At 37.7% G+C, this 12,700-nt stretch overlaps 1 protein-coding gene across 1 annotated transcript; it reads right to left on the bottom strand.

Annotated features, from left to right (window-relative positions):
• Positions 1–10,683: 10,683 nt before the first annotated feature.
• LOC121754082 (AP2/ERF and B3 domain-containing transcription repressor TEM1-like) lies at positions 10,684–12,032 on the bottom strand. The gene has a single exon (XM_042149420.1). The coding sequence runs from the start codon at positions 11,908–11,910 to the stop codon at positions 10,984–10,986; it is 927 nt and encodes a 308-aa protein (XP_042005354.1). The 5' UTR covers positions 11,911–12,032; the 3' UTR covers positions 10,684–10,983.
• Positions 12,033–12,700: the final 668 nt, after the last annotated feature.

The raw sequence follows: 12,700 nt of genomic DNA, 5'->3' as shown, positions 1-12,700 counted from the left end.
ACCCGGCAGCATTAGCCTGCTCCATACTGACCGAGTCGTTTGGCTGATCATAGCTCGGTTCTTGGTTTCCCTGTTCTGCACCCTTGTAGTTCCCAACTGGGGAAGTCGGCGGTGTATTCTTCTCGATTGCGCTCAGGAGTGACTTCTTCAGCTCATCCATCTTCAAATCCATCTTCTGTTCAAGCTTCTGCTCCTGGTAAGTAGACGAGGCACTTGCAACCCTTTCTCAGTTGTATCCATCCCTTGAATGGTCATACTCCTTCTTCGCACTCAGTAGTTTCCTTAGGACCCTCTTCGCTTCGCTGACCCGTAGCTGCATGAAGCTTCCTCCCGACGACGAATTGGCCAGGTCTTTGGTTGTTATGTCCATCCCCTCATAGAAGGTATGATGTATCTCAATGTCCGCCATGCGATGATTGGGACATGCATCTAAAAGGCCCATATACCTCGCCCAATAATCGCTCAAAGGTTCATCGTACCCTTGCTTCACACTAGTTATTTCCCTTTTCAGCGCGCTTGTCTTGGATGACGGAAAAAATTCGCCTAGGAATACTGACTTGAAATCAGCCCAACTCTCAATGGAGTCGGGGGGCAGGCGCATGAACCAGATGTTAGCCTCCCCTTTCAGTACGAACGGCAAGGCCTTCAGTCTATAATCATCCTCAGTCGCTCCTGCTGGCCTTCTCTGTGCCCTACAAATTTTACAAAACTCATGAAGGAACTCATGCGGCCCTTCGTAACTCTTCCCGCAGTATGTAGGCAGAATTGCGATCACATGAGGCTTCACATCACAGGCATTTTGCCCTGGGGTCACAACTATGGCTTGAGGTGGTTCTCCCTCGGTATGTGCGTTCAGCGTCCCGATCTCAGGATCTTCTTCTCCTTGAGCGGCCATCCTTCTCGGGTTTCCCTCTATCCTTGGTATCTCTTCCGGTATTGGTCCTTCTATGGTGTATTGCTCCTCATCACTACTCGAACCTAAGTCAGACAAAGTTGTTGACAGGCCAAAACGAGTGGTCACGAGTATAGTCCCTCGATGGAGTATCTTCGGTCCCCGATGGTCAGGAGCCGAGCTGCTGCTCATAAACTGAAACGAAAGGAAAAGAGAAAAATTATGCACAGTATATACGCCAAAGTATCACTCACAATAACAGTTAATAACGCCATTCATCCTCGGCAACTGCACCATTTGAAAGAGCAGGTTTGTGTCAGGTGTCGTTCAAGCCCAGGTGTATCCTACTGATCAGGATAAAACAAGCCCCAGCTAATCCTGAACCTGGTATCAATAATCCTCAACCCACTTCTACTAGCTAGTATAGTGGAGAATCCCACAGAGATAAATGCGTTTTGGGAATTGTGGTGATATTCTAGAAAGATTTGGTTAGCTACCACGCTTTGGGTTGAGACTTATCTAGGCTGGAATTTAAGGTGGTACTCTACTGACTAGGAGGTGGGAAAGGTGTTGGAGAGGCGGCTGTGTACGTGGAAAGTGGGGAACATGGTTTTCAGGAAGTATATGGAAAGTACTAGTTTACTATAAAAGGTTAAACAAAATATCAGAGGAAAAATAGGTAGATGGTGACTAGGCCTACGTGTCTGAAAAGTAACAGCTGAAAAGTAAGGAAAAGTAAAGGACAAAAGCAAAAAGTAACTAAAAAGTAAATGTGGTCCCAAATTTGGATGTGGACATTGTCTTCTCCAACAAGTCTGAACACAAATCAAACAACTCAGGTTCCATGAACGAGAAATGCAGATTAACAACTTCACAAAAATAGATCTACAATCTAAACTCCAAATCAAAAGATTAAACTAACGAAACTGAAATTACGCTTACTGGGTAACATGCAAGGTGACAGAATAACATAAACTCGGATTTCACACTAAGACACTTCTGGAAAATAAATCTAAACAGCCACTGAACTAACAAATCACAGATCGAACAACTCCAAATGAAATCATGCTTCCAACACTTAGAAATTACTGCAACAACTAGATCTAAGCTACCTAGGCAGAATGAAACAGATTTGAACAGAAAGAGATGCATAAAAACAACTTCATTGCATAAAACGTTTGGATCTCAACAAAACACTTCAAAGGATGATAAGTACTGAAAATGCAGCAGATCCAACGAAAGAAAACAAGTAAAGGTTAACTAAGAAAGCGAATAAAGATTGTTTTTCCACTCCGGGCGATGAAACTGCTACGACTACGGAATAAACTGGCTGGAACGGTGGAAGGTGAATCTCCGGCGGACTTCTGGAACTTCAGGTGACCATGGTTGTGGCGAGGAACGAGAATATGAAAGACTAGGCTGAAGGACTGATCTGCTGAGAGAGAACTACTCTAACTAAGAGTGTTTTTCCTAAAGTTCATCATCATCTCTCTCCCTAAGTGGCTTCCTTTTATAGGGAGGCTTGCCCTTGATTTTTAGGGTAGACTCTCTTCGCGAAATGACCCTTTTGCCCTTACTTGTGGCTGATCTTCCCAACAATCCTTCTTCTCCATCTCGAGCCTTTTTGGCATGCATAATGGCCAGTATAGCAACATTCTGATGCCCTTTTCACCTGAGTTGTCCGAGCCTTTCCATACTAACTAGAACGCTTTCCCTGCACACTTTAGCAACTGTTTTGCAGATATATTCCAATTATGCACATTATACTGACCAGTAACAAAGACCTAGAATACGACTTATCAGGCGATCGAAGGAGCGCTGCAGAATACTTGATATCTATCGGTGTTTTCTTAAATTTCCCGTCGAGGATCTCCTCGGTTTTACTTGCTTTCGTATTTTCCGAAGTGTTAGCTTAGTTTAGACTTCATGCTGTACTGTTCTGAGTTCAGTTTTAATCGAAGTTGTTTCGTTTTCATCATGGTGTTTACTGCTTACATAGTTAAATTTTCATTCATGTCTGAAATTCACTTGACCCAGTAGTTAAATTTCTCTTGAGCAAGTAGTTAGTTACTTTTCTATCTAAGTTAAAATCAGTAGTTAAAAACTCCCAAAGTTAAAGCGTGGCAGCAGCCAACCCCCCTGTTCACTACTCACACAATTGATACATTAGCTTCTCTGTGGGATCGACCCCGAACTTGCCGCTTTACTGTTAAAGTAGTGCAAAATTGGGAGTTATAAATTACTTTGGTAGGAATCGAATGAGAGCGAGATTGCATTGATCAAGTGGCAACGTCATTTGCTAATTAATCCAATCGGTTCGGTTATCTTCCATATAACTTGATCCATTCACGCAACCTCTCGTTCGAGGCCGTCCACCATGCGTTGTGATGACAAGAGTTTTTTCTTGACACTTTTTTAGTGTAATAAAGAAGGATTTATCTTCACACTTTTCTTGTTATCACACTTTTTTTCTTCACACTTGCAATAAGTGCCATTATACATAAAGTATAAAGATAATAGTTTTCTAGTTGCATTTATACGTGTCATAATATATGAATTTTCTAGTAGTTCCTCCAAGCTTTCTGAAAATTCTTCTACCTCCAATGTATGCAGTTAATGCTGCCAAGCATACCGGGAAATCTGTGGACTGTTTCGTGAAGATGAAGCAATCTTCGACAATCTTTGGTGGTGGGTGCCCGAAGGAATTCCTCACCGAAAGCAGAACAAACGCCGATACAAAAATTTTTGAGGTATAGGATTCCAATTGACTCACCCACATGCAAATATTTGTCGAAGAGTCAGCCGCTTGCCCGGTAGTAAGTTGTCGGAGGGCACAAGTACACTCTGCAACGCCGAGAGAGTTTGCCGACCAGTGGCGTCTCTACGTGATTGGAAGTATTCAACACGAGCGGACAATGTGTTGACAATACGCATAAACAAGTGTTTTGACATGCGGAAATGGCGCTGGAAGTAATCTGCCGGAAACCGCGGCTCGTCGAAAAAATAGTCGTTAACGAGCCTTTCGTGGGCTCTCTCCCGGTCACGAGGGATGTAGCGGCGATTTGATCTCGTTGTTCAAGGAGGAGGGGCGGGGGCGGCGGCGGCGACATAGGCTTTATAGGTGGCATGATATTGTTGATAGTATTATTGTTCTTCGCGCTCCGCTTCCGCAATGATATCGTTGATATCCATTTTTAAATTTAGAGAGTGTTTGAGTGAGAGAGGAAGATGTAGGTAAGTTGTATTAAAAAATATGAGAGAAGTATGATGAGTATCGAGATATTTTGATGTGAAAAATGGATGATGAATGTGTGTATTTATAGATGATTTTGGGATAAAAAAATCAAAAAATTTTTAAACAAACGGTAATAAAACTACTATATTTTTGGGAATCTGAGAATATATATTTTTTAAATTTTTGGTGTCATTTTTTATTTTATTTTTAAAAGAAAGAAAATAGCCAATGACATTGCCGTTTGCTAATCAGAACGCGACACGTCAGCCTGCTCATCGGCACGGCGGTGCTCGATGCATCGAGCAGGGCTGTGCCGTCGGCAAGAGCACAATAGCGAGCAGGTGCTTGCCGCTCTGTTGGCACGGCGGCCCGCCGATGCAGGTGCTCTTAATGGAGTTAGTGAAAGCCATTGATAAGTGTAGATGGACCAATGAATCTCTATATAAATAGAGATTGGTGTGTTGTGTTCACTGTGTTGTGTTGTGGGCTTGAATTTGCGAAGAAGCACACTGAGGCACGTGCGTGGCACCTCATGTATGGGAATATTTGACTGGTTTGGTCCTCGCCGGTTGTTATGTGTGGAAAAACTTAAACAAGCTTTCCACATGCTTTAATTAAGTGTTTAGAAGCTTATATATATCCTTTCGGTCCACTAAAAATAAGAACATTAGTAATACTCCCTCCATCCCATAAAAATATGGACGGATGAGATGGCACGAGAATTAAGATATAATTGGTATAGTAAGAGATGTGAGGAGAATAATAGTTAAAATAGAGTTAGTGGATAGTGAGACCTATATTATTAATTTGATATAACTTTTCAAAAATGGAATGCACATATTTTTGTGGGACGGACAAAAATGGAAAGTGTACATATTTTTATAGGACGGATGAAGTATTAATATGAGTTTTAATGCAAAATTAGTAAAAAATGAATTTGAGATAAATTAACTATCTGTCACTAAATTTTGTATCATAGTATTTTATCTGTTTCATGAAAGATGTCATATTTATATTTTTGAAAAAGTCAATTGGCACATTACTATAATTTTTTTTTCCATTCAACATACAAAATAAAATTTTTAAAATCTCGTTCCATCCTATAAATGTGATATTTTTTTGGACGAAGGAAGTAGAACATTTTTGAGAACATTTTTGACGGACGACTGAAAGTTGAACATTTGATTAAAAAACAAAAGTTGAAAAGACTAACTCTATTTAAAATACTTAACTGGAATATGAGATAGTTAACACGACTAACTTTATTTCGTGTTATATTCTTTTGGTTGGGATGAGATATTTAACACGCCCATGTGTTTTTGTTTGTATACATGTGCATGAGGAAGATTTTGAGAAAAATAACATAGCTGAAATTGATACCCACACACTATATAAATATACAAATTATTTCTGTAATATATTTCTTTATCATTTATATTGAAATACAATCTAATAAAGAAAGTAATTTTTTAGATATGTAAATGTGTAAATATATCATATAATATCATTAAATATAATATTAAAACTCTATCCTTTATTTTTCTAACTATATTTTTCATTCTTCTGTTTATCATCTATATTGGATTTTATCATCGAGTTCTATGATGAAAGATAACTTGAAAATTTTAGCAAATAATATTATACATGATTTAACAGGTGGAAATAAGAAATAAATATTTTCCCTTCATTATCCATTTTGCTCTTGAGTCGGACCTACTTCTGACAACGATGGCACTGGAAATACCTACTTGGAGCTACTTCTAGCAACGACGACACCTAAAATACCCACAATTGTTAATATTACAAATTTGGGCCCATTATAAAATTTCTGGCTTCGCCACTGTCTATGTTATTTTTTTTTAATAAGAGAGCTGATGATGTTCTTTTTATGAAAAGAACTCAATAATCACAATTTAATTATTTGTCAGTGACTTAAACTCTCAATCTTATAACCTTATAATTGAAAAGAGTTTTTATCAATTAAATTGTTTCTTTGGAAATTTTAATTACAGTATGTTGGAGAAGATTGCACCAAATCAGGGAAAAGATATACGAGAATCAATCTTTACCAAGTATAGGAGATTTGGAATCAATGTAATTATGTTAATTAGGTTTACCATATAGATGAGTCCTTAGCCCTATATATTGACGCTATGTGTATAATGTAAATTCATTCAGAAATAATATATCGATTCTACGGATACTTTAACATGGTATCAGAGCAGGAATGATCTTGGCTCAGAACAATATCATCATAGCCACAATATACCAAATTCTCGACCTCATAACCAAATCAACCACAGAAATCGAACCCTACATCAGAAACGATGTCAGACACCGAGAAGGATACAAAAACGGATCTGGAAACACCAACAAAGTTAAGGAACAACAAGAACGTTACTGTCACGTTCAAACTGAACGGAAAGGACTACCCGATCTGGTCCAGATTGACGAAAGTCAAGATAGGAGGCCGAGAGGCCTACGGTTGGGTAAAGAGGGAGGCTGCCCGGAGGAGTATCAACACAGCCCCCCCACCCACCGGAGACGACGACGGCAGAGCATCCGATTCGTCGATAGGAGGAGGGGCCATGAGACTTATATACTAGTTTCAGTTTTCTCTTGACACCGATGTGGGACAGTTATATGTTATATTTTCAGTTTCAATTGCCAACACCCTCCCTCAAACCCTTCAAGGTGAACATTGGAGGGGTTGGACTTTTTTCTAATCGATTGGACAATCGGTCCAATATTTTTCGATCGGTTGGGACCACTTGGCCCAAATTTTCAGCCCAGTTATACTGCTGGGTCAGTCATTTTTTTTTCGGTTTCAGCCCAGATATACTAGCCATGCACTTCAATTACAATTACTCCAGCCGGTCCTCATTAACCGTCCCATATTTTCTTATTTGGACGATCTCCAATAAATGACTCATTTCATATTTACCATTTTTTATAATGGACCTATATTTTACTAATTCATTTTTACTCATATTTTATTATAAAACTAATACTCCCTCCACCAAAAAAAAAAGACAAAGTTGTGAATGACACGAGTTTTAATGTGCAATTCGTTAAGTAAGAGATATAGAAAAAAAGTAAGAAAGAAAGAGGGAATATGTAGTGGGATGAGTGTCAGTGGATTGTGGGATCTATATTGTAACTGATGTGTAAGATTATTATTTGTTGAAAACTTTCTATATTTAGACTTAGTCTAATTTTAGTGGGCAGCCCGAAAGGGTAAAACTAGTCTATTTTTTTGTCAACGGAGTGAGTGTGTAAAAGTAGAACCTACATCCTACTAACTTTTTCTACCAATTCTTTACTAACAAAGTCAAATAAAACCCACATCGATTAAATATGAGATATTTAATTGGGACCGGTGGGAGTCTAAACGAACGGTTTTTCCAAAATATCTTATCGTGTATAAGTGCTGAAAAAGTAGTTTTACTTTTATGTTTAGCTCCAAAGTGTGCGCAAGCCACTTGCAATCTTTTAGACAATATGGGCTGATTCTTTGGGCTTACCTGGAAACCCATTATTTCAGTTGGATGAATGCTGTACCCTTTGGCCCAATAGCCTTATGTAATTAATTACTCCCACTTTCATAATATCGTCACATGAAACATGTCATAAATTAAAAATTAGTACTATTATGATAATAACTTGTGGTAACTACTTGAAAAAACACCCATGCTCCTTAACTTATGGAAAATAGTAAATCGAACCAATATGAAAATTACCAAAATGATATTTTAAAAACATTAGATCTGCAGGTGGAAGTTGCCAAGAAAATGCAAAAGCTTGCTTCGACAAATAGTTGTATGATCTCACATGTGATTCCGAATCGCCTTTCACCTCTCTCTATATAAAAATAGAAAAAAAATGCAAGAATGTTAAATTAAAGACCAATGGAAACCAATTAATGATCATTTTTATTTCAATTATTCAATTCTTTAAAGTGGCCGAGTGAATTTTCGTTGTAAGTCTGTATTCAGCTCTCCTGTTCCCAAACAATAGTATCTTTAAACTATTTTGGTTCGTTCACAAAATTAGTCTACTTCCATTTTTTTTTACAATTTTTCCTCTTTTATAAGGTGAGTTTCATTCTTCATTAACAATACTTCAATTATTTTTTTACAGATTTTTTTTAATTTATCAATTCGACACTAAAACTCGTATTGTTCTCAAAGTTTCTACTTTTAGGGTATATATTGCCTTAAAAATATCATACCTAACAATATAGTAGTATTAAACTTTAAAAGTATTATGAAGTTGACACTTTATTCTTGTTCAAATACATAAGCCTAATTAACTTTTCGATGAAGACAGTTTGCTCTAAATAATTTGTCAGACTTGAGTGGCCCCGATCACCACGTATAATTTCACAGAGAAATGATATGTCACATACCTTATGTGGACTCCTTATGTGAGCACAACTCTCATTTAACTAACGTTTAGTGTTGTTCGTTTCGATTTATATACTCTGTTTGATTCTAATACATTAAAAAATGTTATTGCAATTTTTAATTTTAAAAAAATCATAAAAATCAAAGCTCGATTTGTTCGTTTTTCTATAATTTCAAATAAATTAATAAAATAACAAATTAAGCTTTGATTTTTATGATTTTTTTAAATTAAAAATTGCAATAACATTTTTTAATGTATTAGAATCAAACGGAGTATATAAATCGAAACGAACAATATTAAACGTGCGTCAAACAAGAGTGGTGCTCACATAAAGAGCCCACATAAGATATGTAGCATATCATTCCTCTAATTTCACAATGTTCCAATATTATTAACAAATCAATGAAAGCCATAAATAGGCCAATTGACATAATCGCTATATAAAGCCAAAAATATATACTAGTATAATTAGCTCTATTATTGTTTGTTTGACTATAAGTAATCCAACTTAATTTAATGGATTTAACTATAAATGTCGACAATACAAAAACTAGTTGACATAACTATACAAATAACCAAACTAAGTGAGTACAGACTAATTAGACTAAAAATTTGTTGGGTTACCGAAATTTCAACTTTAATTCCAAGTGTTCGAGTTTCAGGCTAAATGTCGACAATCAAAAAATGTGTATTTCTAATTATACTATATTCATAATAACCAAATAATAGTACTACAATTTCACAATCAGCAATATTACTTAAACTTGAGTTAATAGATTAATAATAAAAGATTATATTTTGTGACATAGAATCAATATTCATATTAGAGAAGTTTTTATAAGTTGTGTCCCCAACTTATGTTTACTTGTGTATTGAATGTGGGACGAAACTTAAGAAAATTGTGGTTTGTATTGAGGGAGATTTTTATAGGATGTGTCCCTCTTCACATTGCTTCTGACTTCTACTGTGATAGTATTCACTTTGCAGGAAAAGTTTTTATTGCTTTGCACAAAAATGTATTGAGCTTGATTACAAAGTTAATGCCTAGTCTGGTGAAACATCGACTTTTAATATAGTTTCGAAGTTGACTTGTGTATTAAAACCCAATTCATTCCTTTCTTTCTGTTTTCAGTTTTTGTTCCTTTTTTTTATAATTTCAATTTTTTTAAGTAATTCTTTTTCTAATACTATGTTTATACATTTTTAGCATATGAATTTCAATATCATGAGAATCTCATTCATGTACGAAAGAATTAGCATGTGATTTAATATGAATAATAATTTTATTTTTTACTAAAATCAACCCGCATATGAATTTTTTACGTTTAAGATTATCTCCATCCACAAAAATTAGTTTCTATTCTATTTATAGTATTTTTTCTCCATAACTAGAAGTTTGTCTAATTAAATTAAATTTTAGCATAACCCTCTAAGTCAAGCGGGCTACTTTAGCCAGCTCTGAGATTGTCGTCGACGAATTAACATCCCTGCTCATTTGTTAAACATACACTTATAGTATATAATTATATAAATAATACTTATATACTTTAGAAGACCTCGATAGTTAAATTAAATTAGACGATCAGCAATTAAACTTGTTAGTGGAGTCATTTTGCCATTTTGATACGTTTCATAATAGTGGAGTCATAGTTAGTCTAGGTATTGTTGGTCAATGGATATTTTTAAACAATTGATTAATGCCAAAAGGGAAGGATTTTTACCATGTCTCGAGATCAGATTTTGTTGATACGAGTCGATGAATCTGATAAATCAGATTAATTCATGCATCGTATAATTTTGTTATCCGATAAAATCTTACACGGATCATGGAAAATATTGAGCAGAAATCATGTGATCAGAATATACATACAAGTGGTAATAATTTGCAGGCCGAAATTAAATTTTTTACTATAAAAAGTGTAGCTTTGCACTTTATGACTGATTTCTTTATTACTACAAGTTGCTAGTGAATCTTCTTTATTTTTTTAGCATCAATACAGAGGTACACATAAATCCTTTCAAATGTCATACTAAATATTAAGAGAAAGAAAGCAATTCAAATATTGGTTAAATCGTCCACTGAATGCCGTAGTGCATCAATAACACCATAATTATCGGTATTCATAACGTATCATAGTAGAGAATTTTGTGCACTAAAAGTTTATTTTTTTCTTTTTTCTTTTGAAAAAGAAAGACTTGCTACGTACAATTAATGCATAATAGTTACACAACAAGAAAGCTTTACTGGCTCCAAAGCACATAAACATGAAGAGAAGAAGAAAGTATAAGAAAATAGTAAAAATGACAGTTGTTTGTAATTGTATTCCCATTTGATCAAAACCTAAAAAGGCTGAGCTGGTCTTCCTTTTTTTTTATCTATTTTCCTGTACAATTGCAAGTTGCAATTAACATCCCCATCTCAAACCCCTTTCCCAACCACATTTTGTTACTACAAAACATTAATAATCCTTTGTTTCTTAGCACAATCCAACCCCATAATCTCCATCTCCCTCACCCTCTTCCCACCACCACACTCAAATATATTCACCCCAAACAACCTCACCACCTGAACCCGGTCCGAACCGCCCCTCGCTTTCCAATCAATATACAACTGCTTATCCGGCCCCGTGGACCGCTCAAAACTCACCACGTCCCCGGCCCGCAGCTCCTTCTCCTTCACGAACCGGCTCCACCCCTTCGTCAGCACGTAGCTCTGGCTGCTATTCCAATACGAATACCGAAATCTCCACACCTTCCCATTCCCATCTTCCAAATTCAGCAACACTCCTTTACTACTACTCTTTCCGTTTTCGAAAGGGAAGTGCTTCTCCGCGTGCTGTTTCGGTATCACCAGCCGGTTCAGCTTCCCGACGTCGCTCGGCGTCACCGCCTTCTCGAACAGCTGCTCGCGGGCCTTGGCGGCGAAGAGGGTTTGGCTCTGGGGGGTGCGGGCGCCGGCGCCAACGCTGAAGCGGCGGCGGCTCTGGGCGAGCTCGTCGATGTAGGTGTGCTTTCGGAGCATGTCAACGATCTCGGCCTTGGAGTGGGAGGCGAGGAAGGCGGTCTCAGCGGGGTCCTCGGTCAGCGTGAAGTTGGTGACGGCGTCGCGGCCGCGGAAGCGCTGGGCGGCGGTGTCGTAGGCGCGTGCGGCCTCGGCTTCTTCGTTGAAGGTGCCGAGCCACACGCGCTGGTGCTTCTCGTATATCTGGGCGCCCCAGCGGCCGTTGGGCTGGGGCACCACGCCTTTGAAGCGGGAGGAAGGGAGCTTCCTCGACTCCGCCTCGGGGCCGTTCTCGGGGGGCGGGGGCGGGGAGGCCTGCAGCGTCGTTGAGAGGGAGTTTGTGGTGCTGCTTTCGTCGGCGGAGCTTCCGTCCATTTTTTTTTCCTTCCTGTTTTTGTGTTGTTGGAGAAAGAGGAGTGTGGAAATATGAAATGAAGTGTAGTGTTGAATTGAATGGATGTTCAATATATATATAGTAATAGGAGGTGGAATGGCAGCCATGTATGAAAATAAATTAAAGTAGAAATAGTTGGATTGAAAAATAGATATGGAGATGTGGGCCAACCCTAGAGATGTTGAGGAAGTAGGAAGATTCATTCGGTATAAGTATACACTCATAAACGGAACGTGACCCTCCGTCACAGAGAAGAAGAATATGACCCTTTCTTTGAGCAGTATGAGATTTTGTGCGACTTAGAGAATGAATAAAGTATAGACTCATAAACAGAATGTGGCCCTCCGTCACTAGGAAGATGACCCTATCCTTAGACGACACGAAATTTTGTGCAAATTAGAGAATGAATAAAGTATAAACTCATAAATAGAATGTGACCTCCATCTCAAGGAAGATGACCATTTCCTTAGGCAGCATGAGATTTTGTGCAACTTAGAGAATGAATAAAGTGGAGATAAAGATGTTTTTATTTTTAGTAATGTGTTATTTTGATTGGGACAAACCAAAAAAGAAAGCGAGTCATTTTCGATGAGACAGCAGCAATACTGCATAACAAGTAGTTGGGATTCACATGAGGGTGGACCGTGGTTGAGCCAAATCCATCCCCCCTCACATCTCGCTCCTCATTATAAGCATGGTACACTATAACTACATGTATATATAATTCTTTTTTTTTTCATAAAATATGTAGGGTAAATAACGTTTGAAATA

This window comes from Salvia splendens, chromosome 11 (assembly GCF_004379255.2).
Source record: "Salvia splendens isolate huo1 chromosome 11, SspV2, whole genome shotgun sequence".
NCBI classification, from domain to species: Eukaryota; Viridiplantae; Streptophyta; class Magnoliopsida; order Lamiales; family Lamiaceae; genus Salvia; species Salvia splendens.
Note: the sequence above shows the minus strand (reverse complement) of the source record. Positions and strands in the feature narration are given on the sequence as shown.

Bases quoted from the DNA above. Each gene is read 5' to 3' on its own strand.
- LOC121754082 (XM_042149420.1), bottom strand. From the start codon at position 11,910: ATGGACGGAAGCTCCGCCGACGAAAGCAGCACCACAAACTCCCTCTCA.